Source organism: Salvelinus namaycush, chromosome 6, assembly GCF_016432855.1.
Source record: "Salvelinus namaycush isolate Seneca chromosome 6, SaNama_1.0, whole genome shotgun sequence".
Lineage (NCBI taxonomy): Eukaryota > Metazoa > Chordata > Actinopteri > Salmoniformes > Salmonidae > Salvelinus > Salvelinus namaycush.
In genome coordinates this window covers 16,159,636-16,181,869 of record NC_052312.1, presented here as the reverse complement: position 1 = coordinate 16,181,869, position 22,234 = coordinate 16,159,636, and the positions used below count along the sequence as shown (strand labels likewise).

Sequence of the window (22,234 nt, the reverse complement as noted above, 5' to 3'; positions counted from 1 at the left end):
GCTTTGCTCAAGGGCACATTGACAGATTTTCACGTAGACGGCTTGGGTATTCGAACAAGCAACCTTTCGGTTAATGGCCCAACGCTCTAACTGCAAGGCTACTTGTTGCCTGAGCACTGATGGCTGTTGGAACAAGTACAATACATTACGTCAATGGCATCAACAGAATAAATATAATTTAACATCTTACAAACTAGTAGTGTTGTTATGATAACAGATGTTTTACTTCAAAACCAATTCCAGGTTTAGTATCATGATACCGAAACGATACTCAATACCAAAATGATATTCGATAACAAAACGATACCACAGCAAAATAAAACAATGTATTAGTTAAAGACACAGAATAACCACTGGGCTTATTTTGATTCTTTTTACATTTAACAATATGTTGATAACTGGTAGAACAAATAAAAATAAATGGAATATCTTCTATTCTATATTAAATTTCTTGCAAAAATAAAACACCATATTAAATAACAGAAGAATACCTTACATTTTCCAGATGCGAAACCATATCGGATACTTTTTTTAAACAATTACATCTAAACTGTTTTAAAATGTAATTTAATACATATCTGGGTTAATTTGCTCATCTATGATTCATAAAAGTAGCTTTTTTGTCTTAAATTAAGGTTAGGATTAGGTATAAGGTTAGCGGTGTGGTTAAGGTTAGGTATAAAATCACTTTTTAAGAAAATAAATTATAGAAATAGGCGGGGTTTATGACTTTGTGGCTGTGGTAACTAGTGACAACCCTGCTGGCTGGCTAGTGGCTACTGCTAGCAAGCTTAGACAAACGTGAAGTAGTCTAAATACTGTATATTGCTGTCAAGTTATCAGTGCATTTCACATTACTTTGGGTTGTGTAATCATATTATAATACTAACATGAATGTCATGCTGAATATATGTTGATGTCTTTGTCACTCAAAAATAATACAAAATTGGTCAAATAATTACAACGTTACAATGCAAATCTAACGTGTAAAATGTGTCATTTATGTCATTTTGGAACTAAATCTCCCTTGCGCTGCACTGCTTTGGTCACATTTTGCTTAGTAGTTTCGGTGGGCTGGTCCTCAACTCCTCTGTAATCAAAGTATTCCCATAGTTCGCTTCTGCAGACAGTTTTGTCAACAAGCTGCGGGCGTAGAGGTATGATGTTTTCGTTAGAAGCCATGCTGCCGGCTATGCATATTCATGGCGTGAGGCTAGTATCATAGCATCTCTCTCCATTTAAAACAGGCAGTTGACGTCAACAACCTTTACCAAATTTTCTACAAAATATTACAATAACGAAATGTATCCACCAATCCAAAGAAAGGATAGGCGGGAGCTAGAAAGTCTGCCATGCCGCTTTGTGGACAACGACTCCTATTGTTAGGGCGGAGAGACATGTATCTTGTCAGTATATCCATAAACTTTGTTACTACTGCCTACTGAGAAGATTCAGACAAAATACTAGACAGACTCAATGCTCTCAATCCATATATGACGTGAGACACACAGAAGTACCCAAAGTAAAAACAATTCTAGTACCGAACTATGTTCTAGACAGACGTTTTGGTGTACCGTGTAAACACTACAAGCTACATAGCACTTATCCCAGGATAAACATATAATAATAACCAGTGTTATTACTTTTTATATGATTTGAAAGTACATGGAATTACACAGGAACATTTGTTTTTGTCCCTGACTCATTTTGTGACAGTAATATAAATATATATAAATAATGCCAAGAGTGTACAAAGCTGTCATCAAGGCAAAGGGTGGCTACTTTGAAGAATCTCAAATATAAAATATATTTTGATTTGTTTAACACCTTTTTTTGGTTACTACATGATTCCATATGTGTTATTTCGTAGTTGTGATGTCTTCACTATTATTCTACAATGTAGAAAATAGTAACAATTAAGAAAACCCTGGAATGAGTAGGTGTGTCCAAACTTTTGACTGGTACTGTATATATTTTCAGTAACATAATGGGCTGCTTGGGTTTTATGAACTCTGAAACAACACAAATCTGAGGGGGTCATTTTTGGGCATTCCTTAATTAAGAAGTTACAGTACCCATTAAATCTAGTAAGGTCACTGCCTTACTAACCTGTGTAGTTTCTTTAGTCCACGATGAAATTAGTGTTCTATTTTTGTAACCCCATTCCATGCTCTTGCCTCCTTTGGAAACACAACTGAAAAATGACACATAATGCGGAAAATAAAGACTGTAACATCATACAGCTTACCAAATGGCTCTGAGTTATTGCCTTGTGCCATGGGACTACTTTTAAAGCCTTTAATACGATACAGCCCAAGACCTCTCGCTCTGCCCATTGACTACTTAGCTGTGATTTCAAGCTGTTTCACCCAAAATTTCCTGCGTGAGATGCCCATGCTTTTCCAATCAGCGTGTCTTAGCTTCCCTGTGTGTTGCTGCCGAGGGTAAAATTGAACCAAAATGAATGTGCTCAAAACTCAATAAGGGCTGCCTCAATTGCCGGGATAAACTGGGATTCGAGTGACACTTCCTTGAATTCGTAAACACTCTGTGGCTTATACTTTTCATAAACACAACAGGGGGATTAAGATTCTCTCTCTCTCGATTTGAGATGTGTTTTTCTCAGTGAAGGTCACCAGGGACTCATGTCAACATACTCCTGACACATGGAAATGATAGTGTTTAAGGACATGTACAGTGGCTGGGCTGCCTTGGGCCATTGTGCTCTAGCCATCAGATACATGGTATGGATATGAATCATATTCCTACCATTTCAGTAAAAACCACTTAAAGCGATCATTGCACTGTTGGGGAAGATATTGTTCTGGGCCATGTTTGAACTAAGTTAACACATTTTGATGGAGAGCACTATTGGAAAAATGCCGTGTCTAGTTTTTTTCTCTCCAATGTAACAGTTACTATACTTAATATAGTGTTGTTTGTCCTCAAGCAACCATTGTTTTAAACTCAGAGGACATGCACCTGAACAATGAAATACAGAAATACTCTCTGTCGGCCACTTTTATTGCAAACACCTGAGGTGTTTGATGTAACATTTGAGGTGTTAGCTAAAAGGGGAAGTTCAGTATTTTACAACTACAATGTTAAAACTCTGAAAGTAGTCTATTGGCTACAATAAACTGTAGTCCATGGTTTTAAACACCCACTACAAACATCAGCTAACTTGTAAGCTAAAAGCGATGGGAGTTATGGGCAACAGTTTAATTCAGATTGAGGACCCATACATCTTACATTAAGTTGTAAAATACTGAACTTCCCCTTTAATACCTTTAAGCCTGTTACAAACAAATACGCATTATGTATTGGATATTACTCAACAACATTTGCTAAATCAAATTCTTTTTCCCTCATTTAGCTACCTTTGGATGTGAATCCGGCAGAGACATTTGGATTAGTGGGGAGAACTACAGAAGATGCATTACATGTGATTGATGAGGTTGGTGTGGTAGTTATTTACCATCTGAAAGGATAGTGGGCCTACATGGAAATCTAATAACATTCAGTATGTGTTACCCAGTAACCCCTATATGACTCACTGTAACCAATAACAATAATGGAAATATAAAGACAAGTCTATTGAGCAATTGCATCATAATGGATAGAATCATATCAATTTGTTGTCTTGAAGTCAATAAATGAAGTACTACACTGCCATTTTCTGATAATTTGTTGTTGTAATAACACCCTTCACCAATACAGATGAACAAGTTGCAGAACTCAATGTTGTTCAAGTCCGCTAACACGCTGGATTTCAAAGCGGATGCGTTTGGTAGTCTGAACATGCTACTATGTGGCAAATCTCCAGACTCCAACTCCACAAATACCACCATGAATTTCTCTGCTTCTGGACTGATGAAGAATGACACAGAAAACAGTGAATTACCTGATGCCAGGAACCGCAGTTCCAGTAAGTATTGTTAATAGTTCACAATAACATGACCTATCAAAATACTGACTTCAATTGTTGATATTTTAGAAAACAAGTACTGTCATTCAAGGTAACAGTTTTGGTGTTGTTCTCTACCGGATGACACACTATGAAGCAGACACAAAATTGTATATATTTGTGACACTAAATGGTTCTTATATTTTTATTTGATACAGCATATTGTATTGTCATATAATCACCTCCCAGTAAGCCAAAATTGGTTCTGTGAAAGTTCCCAGAACATTTAATTAAATTGTGGTAAAGGTGTGAGAAACCTTCCCTCCAAAAGTTATAATAACACAACATCTGTCCAGTTGTGTAGTAAATTATACAATGTTTGTATTAGGGTGCAAAAAACATTCCTCTGATGTTAACAGAACATATTTTTTTTGTGGGAACAATACAAAAAATAGGTTCCCAAAACACAAAATAGTTGATGACCTTCATACAATGTTTGTATCAGGGTGCACAAAACTTTCCCTCAATGTTCCTTAACAATGTTAGTCCTTAACAGTAAATTATATTTTACTGTAAATGAATTTTGTTGTTCAACCGTTCATGTGGAAACACATATGGCAATTGTGATATTTATAGACGTTTTTGAACATTTTGAAATAATTATATATTGTAGATCCATTGATTCTTAAAGTAGTATCCTTGACGTATCCTTGAAGTAGCGTATTATTATTGTGAAAAGGGTTCTTCGATCAGTTGTTCTGTCAAACAGCTAGCCATGTTGTGTAATGTACAGTACGTATACACAGCACAGACATGGCACTGAACCATGTTCAGAAATGAAATTCATGAATGCTTCAAAGGTCACATTTGTCAAGTGGAATGTGTATAATTCCTGTGAACACTGATGATTTGTTCAAAAAATAGGCTGCAATAGGCTTCCTCCAATGACAACATATCCATTTAGTACAACAGTTACCTGCTAGGCATACACATGCGGTTGCTAATCCCAACGACATGAAATAAATATGTAGCCCGTTTCTTGGGTTTCTGTTTTCCAACAAATGGTCATGCTTTAAAATGCAGCAGAGCCCTTGTCTGTTCTGTTTATTGATTTATTCAGAGAGTCAAAGTTTTTTAAGGTCAGAAGATGCCAAACTAAAAACCCAGAGAGTCAGAGGTCATTCAATTCAAAATTCATCAATAATAAAAAAGCAGTTTCTGTCCAAAGAGAAAAGACTAACAAGGGAAATACATAAACTAATAGTACAGGTAGTTAGCAATAAAAACGATACTACTGTCACGTATACAGCGCTTGAGGTCACCAGACTGCTCATTATTACACACACCTGTCAACATTGTTACGCGCACCAGCACCTCATCAGATTCACATGGACTCCGTCACCTGCCTCAGCTGGCTCATCGGGCTCCCATGCCTCAGCTGCCTCGACGGGTTCCCGCGCCTCGGCAAAGGCGGCTGGCCCGCTCCTGGTCCCCGGGATCGTCCTTCTGGTCGGCGTCCTGCGGCCGGAGCCACGCATCAGTGAGGGGATACTGTCACGTATACTCCCTCTCTGTGCGCTATTACGCACACCTGCCTGATTACCTTCCCTATATATGTCACTCCCTTTGGTTCTTTCCCTAGTCGTTATTGTTTCTGTTTCAGTGTTTCATGTCTATACGCTATTCGTGTTTCTAGTTTTTTCCCTGTGTTATTTATTATTAAAGCCACTCCCTGTACTTGCTTCCCGATTCCCAGCGTACACGTTACAATTACAGAGATCCAAAATATGCTAAAGGAAAAACAAAAAGAAGTGATTCAAGATTCAAGAACAATCTAATGTAGTCTATTACAAACTGGATGGAATATGGAGAAAAATTCTTCCCGAATCTTCAACACAAGAACGCTACCAAAAATTATTAAGTAAGAAACTCGTTACTAAAGATGGAGTCATTTATGATTCTCTAAATTATATTTTAAAAGAGGAAGCTAAATATTTTAAGCGGATGTTCTCTTTTCCGTCTCATCCTCACCCTCTGCATGACAATTACTGTAAGGAATTCTTCCCCCCCCAAAACATTTTTTAATTAACAAGTGTACAGAAAGATCAGTGCGAATGCCAAATTACAGAGGAATAACTTTTTGAGGCTATTAAATCTTTTCGGTCTGGAAAAACCCCAGGGCTTGATGGCATTCCGGTAGAGATACAGTATATCAAGCCTTTTTTGATATACTCAAAGCTCCATTGTTAGCTTGTTTTAACTACTCTACTACTATAGAAATGGTAGTTTGGCAAGAAGGTCTGATTTCACTATTATTCACAAGACCCAGATGGCAAATATAAAGATCAAGTCTATCTAAAAAACTGGAGGCCTCTTATACTTCAATGCTGTAATGCAAAAATACTAGCGAAATGGATAGCACTCAGAATTAAAAGGTTTTACCAGATATTGTTCATCCTGATTAGACAGGTTTTTTACATGGACGATACATTGGAGAGAATATACGACAACTACTATGAATAATAGAACAACATGAGACATCTAAGAAGCCAGACCTGGTATTTATAGTGGATATTGAAAAGGCCTTTGATAAAGTAAGGCTGGATTTTATTTCTAAATGCCTTGATTTTTTTAATTTCGGTGATTCTCTTATAAAATGGGTAAAAGTAATGTATCTCAACCCCAAGTGTAAAATAGTAAATAGCAGCTACTCCTCAGAGAGTTTTGAATTGTCAAGAGGAGTTTAACAAGGGTGTCCGCTGTCACCATATCTATTCGTTAAGGCCATCAAAATGCTAGCTATTAAAATCAGATCAAATAACATTAGAGGATTAGAAATCCAAGGCTTAAAAACAAAGGTGTCCATGTATGCCGATGACTCAAGTTTTATATTAAGTCCACAAGATAGACCCCTGCAATGTCTCATTGAAGGTCTACATAACTTTTCTGGACTCTCTGGGCTAAAACGTAATTAACATAAGTGTACAATATTATGTATTGGATCTTAAAAAATATAGCTTTTACATTACCCTGCAGTTTACCTATAAAATGGGCTGACGGTGAAGTAGATATACATGGTATTCATATCTCATAATATATAAATGAGCTCTCCACAATGAATTTCATTAGAACACTTGTAAAAATAGACAAGATCCTGCAACCATTTTACCAGAGGTAAATAGCTGTCTTTTTATGGAAAAATTACACTGATTAACTCCTTAGTCATATCTTAGTTTACTCACTTACTTATGGCGCTGCCTACTACTGATTATTCGTTTTTTAAATAATCAGACAAATAATGGGTGCCTATCTATATAATGAATATGAACTGGGTGGGTTTCGGTTATTAAATATAAAAGCACTAAACCTCTCTCTAAAAGCTTCACTTATCCAAATGGTTCTCAAATAGATTACTAAGACGTATCCATTGTTTAAAAATTGCCATTTTGCCTTTGTGCAGATTGCCATGTCTCCTTTTCTAATTAATTGAAAATAAAACTTTTTTTAAAGTATCTCTCTTTTTCAAACAAGCATTGCAGAGCTAGCTACATTTTCAATTTCACCCCCTGAAAAGACAACAAATAGTACAACAAATATTATGGCTGAACTCAAATGTGCTGGTTGATAAAAGACCTGTATTTATGGAAAAGATGTTTGAAAAGGGTGTTTTGTTTGTAAATTATATTGTAAATTGGAATGGTAGAGTTATGTCTTTCATGGAGTTATCAAAATTGTATGGGAAGGTCTGCTCAATTCAAGATTACAACCAATTGATTACAGCATGACCCCAAAAATGGAGGAGGCCGGTGGTCAGCGGGAGAAGATTTTTGTCTTCCCAATATAAAGGATCAAAACTGGCAGAGGAATAGAGGAATACAAATAGCACAAATAGGAAAGTTTACCAGTTTAATTTGAGGACCAGGATGTTGACAGCTGTGCCATACAGAATGCAAACTAGTTGGGAAGTGATTTTGATGTACCGATTCCATGCTACAGGGAGTATGAGTTGTATGAGGGGTATTGGGGGTGGGGAATGGAATTATTTAAAAAAATATATATTCGGGGGTGGGGGGAGGTGGTTTCGGAGCAACTCTTGGAGAACTGTTGGGGCGGGGGGGGGGGGGGGGGGGATCTTGAAAGGCTGGTGGCCTGGCGGTTGGGAGCTTCGGTCGCTGGTTCTGGGTCGCTGGTTCAGGTCGCTGGTTCGGGTCCCCGTTTTTGACCTTGTGGCAGATCTGTCGACTTACCCTTGTGCAGGACGTTGACCCTAGTTGCTTCTGTGGGTAACTCTGGATGGGAGTCTGTTAGATGACTAATGCGATGTAGATGTTGAGCGGCTTCACTGCAAGTAGATCCTATGTTTTAAATATTCAATAGAAAACCCCCCAAAAAACGGAGTCTAAAACCTTATTAGGGGTCTGACCCGTCAAATCAAGCTATTTATTTACATTGCCGAGTTCCTCATTACACAAATGTTTGTCCCTCTGCTTACCACAGATCGCAATTTCTCAAGTGTGATGTCTTTGGAGTTATACTAATTAGGGGCTGCACAATCCAATTCTATTAATTGCCTATTCGTTTGAGGATCCACAGAAAAGATTTACGATTTTAATAAGCTTGACTCTTTCCAGGAATAAAGTTACACTCTAAAGTGGATTTGTGTGCTGGTGCCACTACAAATTAGTAAAACAATGCAACAGCTATTTGAAATGAGCGCAAACACCTCTGCCGGCATGCTAATAGCTTTTCTTGCCTCTTTTTATTGTTATGTAAAGTAAATGGGTATGGAATAAACATTTGCAAGGCTCCAAGTGCACTCTGAGGAATATTAAAATAGAAACAATAAAGGCTAGAAAAGACATTTGGTAAATACTCAGTTTTGTTATCCCTCCCAAATTAATTCATGATGGCATTCGGCAACATCCAATGGCATCATTAAGGAAAATAACAGTGTAATAAACTTCTTTCCTTGGCAGTAAACAGTATTTTTGTTTAAAAGATTCTCCCACAATGAGATTAGCCCTTTCGATCGATCGTTTACAACCCCCACTGTGCTGGAGAATCACATATCTATTAATTTGTAGAAGAAAATGTGTGTAGGCCATTGACATTTTTGATTTTGAAAGCCTATATAATACAGAATGACACATTAATTTAGCTGTTGTATTTTTATTGGTGTAGTTTTGTACAGGGAGGCTCTTTCTGTGAACTGACAGGATTGTAAAATATTGATTAGATTGATATTGTAGTTGCAGTACAGTTGCAGTGGAGCATTGTGTGTGTATGTGCATGTGTGTTGTGTGTGTGTGCATGTGTGTTGTGTGTGTGTGCATGTGTGTTGTGTGTGAGTGACAAAAGGAATTGTCTGTCTTTCACGTAAGAGAAATTCCTGCTTGAATGACACATATTCTGGAGAGTTCTATTTCAATGTTGGACGCAAGAGATGTTTGTTGCGGACAAGAGAAGTGGTGAAGTCTGAGTGAGTGATGTGTGTGTTAGCCCAGTTAGGTAGGTGTGTGACTGACTGTGTGTGTGTGAGTTGTCTTGTTTCTGCGCTGTGCCGAGTTGATCCACTCTCCAGGGTACAACTCAAATTGATTAAATTTGCTAGGTAAGATGAGGGGCTGCCTAAACGCTCTAAGCAATTACTTGGCTGCAGCTCCCTGTGTAAAATATGGATTCAGTTCCTCACCGTTGTGTGATAAATCGGAACCTTTGGTCAGAATACGATGGTGAGTCACAGTTTTGGGGGAGATAAATATTCATACGGATAAGAATGGGCGGAAGAGATTCATCCTGATGTCAATATTTATTGGACGGAAAGGTACAAGCCATGTGTCCCTGTGTACTTCCTGTCTAAGCAATGTGGTTTTAGGAAATGACATCTGTGTGGTCGGGGGAAACAGCTGGCTGCAGTGAGGGCGGCCATTAGCTCTTGACAGAGTCTCCCCGGAGCACCTGAGTAGGGATTGCCGCAAGGCAAAAGGCAAACGTTTATCGCACATCCTGCACTGCAAATGGCCACTAAAATCTTTGACGGCGTGATAGGTAGCCAGCTGTGAAGAGAGCACTGTGGTAGAGGAGGTGGAACAGTCTTTTGGGTCGAGCTGACGAGCCAAGTGTAGACATACGCACCTGAGCCCAGACAGACGGACGGACAGAAACACAGAGCAGGACAGACCGTTAGACAAAGACGCAGTTACACATAGGACAGATGGACGGACAGACCACCATCAGAGAAGGACAGCCAGGCTGGCAGACAGACAGACAGATACACAGAGATGCTGAGCAAGACGGACAGACACACGCGCACACCCCTAGAGAAACACACACAAATGAAGGTTGCAGCACCTGTCACTGTGCTGTTCCCTTAGATCTATGTCTCTGCATAACCTACAAAGCACTCCAACCGACCTAGCAGTATTCACATTGGCAGATTGGATAAATTAATAATGATCCCGCTGCAGCTGAGCATATTGACTTGTTTTCTCCCTCCGTGTTGAGCACTCCCCACCTCCTATGTATTCGGCTAGACTACCGTACAAATATCTTGCTCCATTCCTCTCTCCCCAGACATTGTGTTATTAGGTACACATTAATGGAGTCGTTTGGGGTCTTTGAAGTGTGGTAATTACATTAAATCCTCTGCATAGTGAAATGTTAAATCTTGACCGGTTGTGTCATATCGCCTGCTACTTCTATTATTAAGATGACTGTTTATTATCTCAGCAGTGACGTGCTGGTTTGTTGTGATTGCCAGCAGATTTCTGGCGATCTTTGTAATTGTACTCTGTGGTTCATCCATTATGTTCAGCATTCAGATTGTCCTTTCTCTAAATTGCGTCCCAAATGGCACCCTATTCCCTATATAGTGCAATACTTTTCACTAGAGCGCTGGTCAGAAGTAGTCCACTATAGGGAATAGGGTGCCATTTGGGATGGAGAATTAATTTTAGACTTCTAACCCTGAAACACAACAGATGAACAAACTTGCATTTTTATGGTAATTTGATGGCAACAGATGGATAAAATGTGATGCCAATATAAAATGTTTTTGATGTTTGTTATTATCAAGATATCATTCATTTATCTTGTGTTGTATTGAGTAGTTTGGCCCACGTACTCGTTCAGACAGATCGCATTTTTCCATTTTGAAGTTATCAACAGGTGTATTCTCTCTCACCAGGTGCCTTCTGCAAAATATTGATTGATACTCTTGAGGGAACTCCTGGCCTACGTGTTGTCTGGAGTACGTTTCGGCCCCTAATCCAAGGGAAGGTCCTCTACACCCCTGACACACCTGCCACTCGACTAATGGTGAAAGAGGTAAGTAAAAGAGAAACTCATTGTATGCACATCGGTTCAGGCGCTGGACCAGCAAAAAAAAACATAAAAGTGAAATATGTCTGCTAGGGTCAATTTGAATAGAAGTCAGTGAAGAGAACTGAAAGTAAACTGATGTCTGCAACACTCATATCAGTGTCATGGACGTTTACACTCATTTCAGTGTCATGGACGTTTACATTCATATCAGTGTCATGGACGTTTACTCTCATTTCAGTGTCATGGACGTTTACATTCATATCAGTGTCATGGACGTTTACTCTCATTTCAGTGTCATGGACGTTTACATTCATATCAGTGTCATGGACGTTTACACTCATTTCAGTGTCATGGACGTTTACACTCGTATCAGTGTCATGGACATGTACACTCGCATCAGTGTCATGGACGTTTACACTCGTATCAGTATCATGGACGTTTACACTCGTATCAGTGTCATGGACGTTTACACTCGTATGAGTACCATGGACGTTTACTCTTGTATCAGTGTCATGGACGTTTACACTCATTTCAGAGTCATGTACGTTTACACTCGTATCAGTGTCATGGACGTTTACACTCATTTCAGAGTCATGTACGTTTACACTCGGATCAGTGTCATGGACGTTTACACTCGTATCAGTATCATGGACGTTTACACTCGTATCAGTGTCATGGACGTTTACACTCGTATCAGTGTCATGGACGTTTACACTCATATCAGTGTCATGTACGTTTACACTCGTATCAGTATCATGGATGTTTACACTCGTATCAGTGTCATGGACGTTTACACTAATTTCAGAGTCATGGACGTTTACACTCGTATCAGTGTCATGTACGTTTACACTCGTATCAGTGTCATGGATGTTTACACTCATATCAGTGTCATGGACGTTTACGCTCATATGAGTGTCATTTACTTTCATGTAGTACACTTACTCCCTAATATTTTCTAAAATGTACAAACCTGTTAAGTGACATTACTTGGGTGTCTATGTAAGTAGCTTGTACAATTAAAACTTTTGCCATTGTATCTAATTGCATATTTTCACTCCACAAATCAGGAGGCATTTACATAGCTGGTAAATAAAAACGTGATGATATACGCTATGAACCCATCTCCAAAAAACAGCTAGGGAGAGGAGATGGAGAACACACTCGGGGGAGTGTAATGTAATTTTCATGAAGTTTCTCCCGATATTAACATCATTTTTACAACGGCATAAACAAAACAAACAAATGTCGAGAAGCTGTAGGGAATTGGATGTGGAGAATATCCAGTGAGATAATGACTTCTAGCGGATCCACCGACTTCACAGCGACCGGCTCGGTCTTGGCATAGGGGCCGTCTTTACACTCGGCACAGGCCGATTGTTTACATCTCAGTGCTCGGGATTAATAACCCTGTTTACATTAGTCACAACGGGGGGTATAGGAATCAGATGAGTCTCCTGGGGGTTAGGTGAAAGTACGAAGCAGTATGTTCTCAAGGTCGGACTGGCTGCAAAATAAATTAGATAGCACAGTGGAAATTCCATCAATTGGAGGACAAACAGATATGGCATTTTCCGTGTTTTAATCACCATACCATACATCTCTCTATCTTGTTTCAGGCAAATAGCACATTCAATGCATTGGCCATGATAAAAGAGCTGGCGGAAGCTTGGGAGGATTTCGGACATCTTGTTTGGGACTACTTTCAAAGTGGCCGCCAAGTCAATGCACTGCGGGTAAGATTTATGACTCCTTCAACAGAAACACGGATATTTGATGTACTGTACTGCACCGGAGAGCTGGTTTACATGTATCCGATGTTAGACAAGGCTGAGTGACTTGTCATAGATGCATCAGTGTCACAGTGTCTTATTTATGGTGATTATGTCTAATGTTAAAGTAACTATCCAGTGTTTCCAGATTTCTATAAAATATGAACTATAATTAATTACAATATGAGTTAAATAGTTTTCCTTCCAAAAAATTGTAATTAAGAATGTAAAAAATCTGCTTTACTGTGTTGGGATGGTGTGGGCGTAGCCCACCAACAGAGTGGTGTGGGCGTATACTAGGGTTGAAGGGTGGGAACCCGGTTACCAAGATTTACCGGGATTTACAGCCTAAAACCACTCCCTTTTCCCAGGGTAAATAACTGCGAGAAACCGGTAAATTATAATAAATTATTTATATGAAGAGCATGGCGTGAAATGGAACTGTTAAATTATATGCAACGTCTAAATCTGGCTTCTCTGTGGCCTCTGCATGATGAATCAACACTCAGGGTGGGTACAGACAGTCCATCACAGTAGACCTATCATGTAGACCTATCATCTCATTATGGTAACTTTTTTTCTTGTGACAAGGAGGCCTCCATTTGCTGCAGCATAACCTATGCTACAGTAATATAAAGACTGAATGCGCGTCTAATTTACCCATCTCCATCTGGCTTTCGGGGGTCACCTTGTTTTTAATTTTACAGATGCTATTTTTTTTACTGCAGCTGCAGTTTTAAAACAGCTATCGAGCACTCTCCTGCCGTCTTTCTCTCTTTCCATGAACTCTAATCAAATTGCATCCAAAATAGATAATCCTGTTCTAAATTGATATATAGCCCTATAAATAGATGTCTTAGCCTACCTCTTTCACGTAATACATTCAATGCAGTATTAGCCCTATATTTAGCTAATTAATGATGGCTTATGCATAATATGCTTCTAACTTATAGCTTCTGTCTCTTGCGCATTACGCACACACCTGTGCTCTGCTGGCCTCTCAACCTCTTAAGGACCCTTTTTTTCAATTTTCTCCTAAAATGATATACCCAAATCTAACTGCCTGTAGCTCAGGACCTGAAACAAGGATATGCATATTCTTGTTACCATTTGAAAGGAAACATTTTGAAGTTTGTGGAAATGTGAAATTAATGTAGGAGAATATAACACATTAGATCTGGTAAAAGATAATACAAAGAAAAAAACATCCGTTTTTTTGTATTTTTTGTACCATCATCTTTGAAATGCAAGAGAAAGGCCAAAATGTAATATTCTAGGTTAGGCACAATTTTGATTTTAGCCACTAGATGGCAGCAGTGTATGTGCAACGTTTTAGACTGATTCAATGAACCATTGCATTTCTGTTCAAAATGTTGTATCAAGACTGCCCGAATGTGCCTAATTGGTTTATTAATACAAGTTCATAACTGTGCACTCTCCTCAAACAATAGCATGGTATTATTTCACTGTAATAGCTACTGTAAATTGTACAGTGCAGTTAGATTAACAAGAATTTAAGCTTTCTGCCTATATCAGATATGTCTATGTCCTGGGAAATGTTCTTGTTACTTACAACCTCATGCTACTAACATTAGCCTACGTTAGCTCAACCGTCCCACGGGGGGGAACACCGATCCTGTAGAGGATGCTACTTAGATCTTGGAGTCCCATGCAGGAAAAGCTAGACTAGAATAGCTTGCTGGACATTATATTTTTAGCATTTCTTATACCAATAGACTATTCAAAGAGGTACACAAGCTCTTTTTTTGCTGAATGTTAAATACAGAAGCCAATAGAACTCATGGGTAGTTTGAAAGAAGAGCGAATGCACGATGGCGATAGGCTATAGCAGATATTTATTCAGACCCATAATCATTCAATTTTCCTGAAGAGAAGTGAAAGCCTTCTGCATCTAATTCTATTCCTATATTATTCAAGGATGTCATTAGAATGATGAAGATAAGGACAACAAAACATATTTCATTTAACTGGTAAAAGCAAGGAAGGAATGAAGCAACAATAGAGAGAGAAAGAGGAGGTAGGCTAATAACATTAGAGGAAATATTATGAAAGGTATAGATGCGTCAGCCTACTAATTATACAAACAGGCACTATTGCTTTCAAATATTTTATCAAAGTCTCTAGCCTATACTTGTAACTTTGTAGACCGCATGTGCGGCACCAGAATCGCATGTTCTCTTCTGCTTTATCATGGTTTGAACGATGTGCGTAATTCCAGTCCATATAATACAGTATAATACAATACAGTACAGTAATACAGTTCACACTCAAAATGATTAGCCTAAAGGAGCTAGTTTAATTTATTTACCCAAGAGAGCACATCGCTAGCTATATCTATGGGCTTTTATGTTTTTATTCCTTATAACCTGTTGAGGACAGAGGGCGCTGTTTTCACTTTGGGGGAAAATCGTGCCCAATTTAAACGGCCTCGTACTCAATTCTTGCTCGTACAATATGCATATTATTATTACTATTGGATAGAAAACACTCTCTAGTTTCTAAAACCGTTTGAATTATATCTGTGAGTAAAACAGAACTCATTTTGCACCAAACTTCCTGACAGGAAGTGGAAAATCTGAAATCGATGCTCTGTTCTAGGGCCTGCCTATAAATGGGCTTCATATATATCAGTATACATGCACTTCATACGTCTTCCACTAGATGTCGACAGGCAGTGAGAGAAGAAATGGAGTGTATAACTTGATCTGGGGTCGAATAAAAGCTCTCGGCATGACGTGTCACCAGTTTCCTGTTTTCTGGAGAGCGCGTGAAGGGACCTGGTTTTGCCTTCTGTAAAGCTGTCGTTATGGACGACTAATATCTCCGGCTTTGATTTTATTTGATACATGTGACAATATCATCGTAAAGTATGTTTTTTCAATATAGTTTTATTAGATTATTGAAATTTATTCGGGACGTTAGGCGTGTTGCGTTGTGTGCCTTTGTTCAGGAAGGAGAGCTTCGCGCCACTTTGCTAGCTTTCCGTGCTAATTGACTGGAGAAGAGGACATTCTAAAACCAAACAACGATTGTTCCCGACAAAGGACCCCTTGTACAACATTCTGATGAAAGATCATCAAAAGTAGGACCCATTTTATGATGCTATTTCATATATCTGTCGAACATGTGAAATAGTCGTTTGCGCCCAGATTTTGGGTACTCTCTCGCTATAACTAAGCTGGATGTCGTAATGAAGTTATTTTTAGAATTCTAACACGGCGATTGCATTAAGAACTAGTGTATCTATCATTTCCTATACAACATGTATTTTCTAGTAACGTTTATGAATAGTTATTTGGTCAGAATAGTTGAGTGCCATAAAAATATCCGCACATTCTGGGAAAAAGATGCTACGTTAGCACAATGTATAACCACTGATTTCAGCTCTAAATATGCACATTTTCGAACAAAACATAAGTATATGTATAACCTGATGTTATAGGACTGTCATCTGATGAAGGTTTATGAAGGTTAGTGAAAATTAATATCTTTTGCTGGTTTATTCCCTATCGCTAACGTGCCTATTGCTATCACTAACGTGCCTTGATGAATGAATGCGGTAGTGTGGTAGGCTATTGTAGTAAGCTAATATAATGCTATATTGTGTTTTCGCTGTAAAACACTTAAAAAATCGGAAATATTGGCTGGATTCACAAGATGTTTGTCTTTCATTTGCTGTACACCATCGATTTTTCAGAAATGTTTTATGATGAGTATTTAGGTATTTGACGTTGGTGTCTGTAATTACTCTGGCTGCTTCGGTTCTATTTCTGACGGTAGCTGTGATGGTAGCTGCAATGTAAAACTGATTTATACCTCAAATATGCAAATTTTTCGAACAAAACATAGATTTATTGTATAACATGTTATAAGACTGTCATCTGATGAAGTTGTTTCTTGGTTAGTTTGGTTGGTTCTTGGTTAGTTAGGTTGGCTTTGTGCATGCTACCTGTGCTGTGAAAAATGTCTGTCCTTTTTTGTATTTGGTGGTGAGCTAACATAAATATATGTGGTGTTTTTGCTGTAAAACATTTTAAAAATCGGACATGTTGACTGGATTCACAAGATGTGTATCTTTCATTTGCTGTATTGGACTTGTTAATGTGTGAAAGTTAAATATTTCTAAAAAATATCTTTTGAATTTCGCGCTCTGCCTTTTCAGTGGAATGTGGGATGAGTTCCGCTAGCGGAACGCCGGTGCCAGACAGGTTATAATGCTTTTGAATGACACTTCTGGTTTTGGCAGGAAATACCGTTTTACCCGGGAGAAAAGTGATTTATTCTTGGGATGGAACATTTGTAAAATACTGTGTTTTTCAAGTGTTGTTTCTCCAATTAATGCTTTGGCCACAAATATGAGTATAGGACGAGTCAACAACATTATTTGGGTATGAGTTAACAGAATATGAACTTTTAAAAGTGAGATTAACTGGACAGTTACTTTGATGTAAGTGATAAATTAATCAAGTTGAAAAGAGCTTTAATATCCTTATCAATTCGTTGTAATAGTCCTTGTCCACTTTAATTTTGAATGACGGGTATGGTTCTCAATCAGGGACAGCTGTCTATCGTTGTCTCTGTTTGAGAACCATACTTAGGTAGCCCTTTTTCCCACCTGTCTTTGTGGGAGGTTAACTTTGTTTGTGGCACATAGCCCTTTAGCTTCACGGTTGTTTTGGATTGTTTATTGTTTTTGTCGGCGTCAATATAAATAAAGGATTATGTACGCTTACCACGCTGCACCTTGGTCTACTTCTGTTGACGGCCGTGACAGTTTCCACTAGGAATATTTATCAACCTTTGAGAACTGCTTTTCTTACCTGATATCTCTCAACAATAGACTCCTACATTTCCCACCATAACATGTTTTTAACACTAATTCAGCTGAAAAATATACATTTATTATAGCATATGGAAATTGTGAAAAATAAAGTAATTATGGGTAAGTGCTGCGTAACTTTCACCTCGGCAGAAGAGGATTAGCTTCCCTGTTCCCTTGAAGCTGACATTACTGCCGTGTCACCTGAAATGAGCTTATGGGCAGCTAGGGGAGAAAGTAGCCGAGCGCTCCATATAGCCAGGGTATTCATTACCCTAGCCCTAACCTTTACACAAATGGACCCGGCAATTCTCCTTTGTCTTCATTTTCTCCCTTTGAGTGGCGGCCGACCGGACTCCCCTCAGAACGGGTAGCTCTGCTGGTATGTCATCTTCTCCAGAGGTCTCTCAAGGTTTTGGCAACTTTCTACATTGATGGCGGCAATCACGGCACAGCTGAGTTATCAGCCGAGCTGAAAAAAGAGAATCTTTTAAATCCCAAATGAACCCCTAGCCCCTAGACACAGAAATGATCTAGGAGGATTGAATAGGTCTAAGCAATATGGTGACAATTTCACCTTGACTGTCAAAGGGCAAGATGAAGATACTACCAATTTGCTTACACCCATTCAATCCTTTCAGATCTACGCATGTGCATAGGGGAGAGGGGATAGTTCTGATTAGGATAGGGAACTTCATGTTTACCAGCTTGATCTTAAGTGTTTCCCATATCATTTACTGTAGCTATACTTGCTATTTTCTTGACTAATTCAGGACCTATGCCATTGAGAAAGCAGTAAAATATAATCAGTAAGATAAAAGACAAATTCAAACCTAAAAAGGACATTTCTAATACTATTTTAGTAAAAGCACTATTCTCAAACTATACCATTTAAAAAAATATATTACTAGTTTAAATCTTGCCAACAGGTAAAACTATAGGTTTACAACATCAATTCAACATTCTATTACAGTAAAAGAGCAACTGATTATTAACAGTTGCCATTTAGTAGACGCCAAACCAGTGACCATCTTGGAAAATGTCAAGCAGAAATTATTATTAGAAAATTAAAAAATAGAAAATGCTATGAGGGCTGGTTTGAGTTTTCTTTGGCCGTTGCTAGTCTGTTTTCCTTCGAAGACCGTCTCATGTCGGATAATGACATTTGACACGTGGACGCCAAGGTTAAATGGCATGTATGCAACAATCTGGCCCAAATGCCACTGAACGTTAAGAGTAGTAGAACATATATGCCATGTTTTAACAATTGAATTTCAGTGACCCCTTACAAATATTATGTACTCTAAAATAAAGACACTGCATTGTTTACAATACATATCTCTGCATGTTACAGATGTACCTCTTAAAACCTAAATGAACTATTCCATTCTCACTGGCACAGAATGGTTGAACTGATTTTTTGAAAAGGTCAGGAGAAACATGGAGATGACTTTATTTGACACTTTGACCCCATGCTAAAAGGAATGTCATTCCCGAAGTGTTGACTTAGAAATGCCACTGAACACATTGCTCAGAATATGTTTGAGGCGTGTGTATGTTTTGACTTCAAATGATCCACACTACATTATGAGCAGACCAGGTTCAATTTATGGTTATACAATACAACACTGCTATTATCGTGTTATTACACGGTTGCAATTTCATGGTTGCCAGCGTACTGTACGTACCTTACAAAGCACACTGAGTGGAGCAGTCCCAGACAGACGGAAAGTCTGCATCCTATCCCCTTTATAGTGCACAACTTTTGATCTGGGTCCATGGGGATCTAGTCAAAAGAAATGCCCTATATAAGGAATAGGGTGCAATTTGGGACACAGACAAAGTGTTTTAACCCTGTACCAGGGAACGTACAGTACCTGCATAGGAAGCTTTTATGTAAGGACGCCCCAGTGTTCTACACCAGAGGAATAGGCGGCTGTTAGCTTTTTTTTAAACGGCACAAATAGGGCTGAAACAGCAAGGTCGTTTGCATCTAGATTAGCACATCTCTTCGTTAACTCTTTGAGTGCCGAGCGAAATCATGGCACGAGGCTCAAGCCGAGCTGACAGTGAAGAGTTACAGCTGGTTCTTACCACACTGGGGTGAGGGCTGGGGGGAGAGGGGAGGCTGGGGAGAAGGGAGACAGTCACATGAATCGCAGTGTGAGTGTGTGTGTGTAAACATGCCTAAGTGCATCTGCGTATGTGCAGGTGTGTGTGCCTGCATCATGGACCTCCATGGTCATGAAGAAAGTGGTTGTAAAGCCTGCAGTACAACAGTGCCATCTAGCTTAATGTTTCTAATTAATTCTCTCATAGAGAAAAAAGCAAAGTCCTGCAAGTGGGATGTCCTGGGATCTGCAGTTGTGCAGGTCCACAATTAGCTTCCACTGCATTCATTTCTCAGTGCATTAATTGTTTTATAATCTGATGAGTGTAAATTACCCACACAAACCCTCTCCTCTTGTTGCCAAACCAGGCCCTGCTGGATAACCCTGTGTTTGTAGCCTTGCTCAACCAACGGCTCAAAGGCACAAGATGGACGGCAGAACTGCTCGCCAACGTCCTGTACAATGGGTCCCCCGAGGGTCGCCCCACGGGCATGCCGCCGAATGACTGGCGCAACGTGTTCAACGCCACCAGCCAAATCCTGGACCTCCTGAAGAAGTTCATTGGGGTATGTTCATTATTTTGCTTCACATTGTCAAAAAAGTGATTTGATACCTTTTCCCCCACTACAAAATACACTGACATTCTGTAATGTGTGTGTCTATGCATCCTAGCTCCATGATATGGTCTACAACTTTCAACACTGTGTACTTTCACAGTATGTAATTTGATTGGGTGAATACGAAGCAAGGTTGCCAATTGTTTCAGTATACACAAAAGTCCATATCAATTGACCTTGACAACATTCAGAAAAACGCCTTACAATGTGTAGCCTACTGCTGTGGTAATAAAAAAGGAAGATCGTTATAAGCATCCAAGGACACACATTTCTGCTACCATAACAGCAGAAAACAAACGGCGCACATCTCTACACATGGGGACGTGCAGGCAGTTGGGCGGACATTGACATATTGATCTGTGAGTTGGTTTGCAGCGATACACTACATTCTCCGCTGCTATGTGGCCCCACGAGTAGACTACAGACATATCTCAAATACCCTTATCCTCTTCCTTATTGCTAATACCTGGGAGATGACATCTTAGCCTCCTGGGGTTTAGCCACATGTGACAAATGAATTCCAAAGTAATGCAATCCATTTTTGGTCCTGATGGCTTTCCATATCTCAAAATGGATGCCAGGATGAAGATGTTTACTCGCATATCATTTACCTGTTCCCTGTCACATAGACTCAATGCATGCTGAGCGTAGACGGGGGAGAACATTTTAAATGTGCTCTCTCTCTTTCTTTCTTTCTTTCTTTCTTTCTTTCTTTCTTTCTTTCTTTCTTTCTTTCTTTCTTTCTTTCTTTCTTTCTTTCTCTCTCTATTCAAGGGGCTTTATTGGCATGGGAAACATATGTTTACATTGCCAAAGCAAGTGAAATAGATAATAAACAAAAGTGAAATAAACAATCAGAAATTAAAAGTAAACATTACACTCAAAACATTTCCAAAAGAAGAAAGACATTTCAAATGTCATATTATGTCTATATACAGTGTTGTAAAGATGTGCAAATAGTTAAAGTACAAAAGGGATTTGCAATGGTGTTTGTTCTCCATTGGTTGCTCTTTTCTTGCGGCAACAGGTCACAAATCTTGCTGCTGTGATTGCACACTGTATTTCACCCAATAGATATGGGAGTTGGATTTGTTTTCAAATTATTTGTGGGTCTGTGTAATCTGAAGGAAATATGTGTCTCTAATATGGACACAACAGGGGGATTAAGATTCTCTCTCTCTCGTTCTTTCTCTCTCTCTCGTTCTCTCTCTCGTTCTTTCTCTCTCTCTCTCTCTCGTTCTTCCTCTCTCTCTCGTTCTCTCTCTCGTTCTTCCTCTCTCTCTCCCGTTCTTCCTCTCTCTCTCTCGTTCTTCCTCTCTCTCTCTCGTTCTTCCTCTCTCTCTCTCGTTCTTCCTCTCTCTCTCTCGTTCTTCCTCTCTCTCTCCCGTTCTTCCTCTCTCTCTCTCGTTCTTCCTCTCTCTCTCCCGTTCTTCCTCTCTCTCTCTCGTTCTTCCTCTCTCTCTCTCGTTCTTCCTCTCTCTCTCGTTCTTCCTCTCTCTCTCTCGTTCTTCCTCTCTCTCTCCCGTTCTTCCCCTCTCTCTCTCGTTCTTCCTCTCTCTCTCCCGTTCTTCCTCTCTCTCTCTCGCGCTCATTTTCATCTCACTCTCCCATTTGCACAACCACAGAATGTTTGAATTTCTCTCGTGCTTTAAAAAATGTTATCAGTG

General features: G+C 39.1%; 1 protein-coding gene across 1 annotated transcript in view; it reads left to right on the top strand.

Moving 5' to 3' along the window:
* LOC120048976 (phospholipid-transporting ATPase ABCA1-like) overlaps nt 1-22,234 on the top strand; it is a 301,645-nt gene that overhangs the window by 31,971 nt on the left and 247,440 nt on the right. The window contains exons 7-11 of the mRNA XM_038995238.1: nt 3,721-3,928; nt 5,319-5,447; nt 11,094-11,233; nt 12,847-12,963; nt 20,319-20,516. Coding sequence (XP_038851166.1) covers nt 3,721-3,928; nt 5,319-5,447; nt 11,094-11,233; nt 12,847-12,963; nt 20,319-20,516 — 792 coding nt within the window. The remainder of the gene's footprint in view (nt 1-3,720; nt 3,929-5,318; nt 5,448-11,093; nt 11,234-12,846; nt 12,964-20,318; nt 20,517-22,234) is intronic.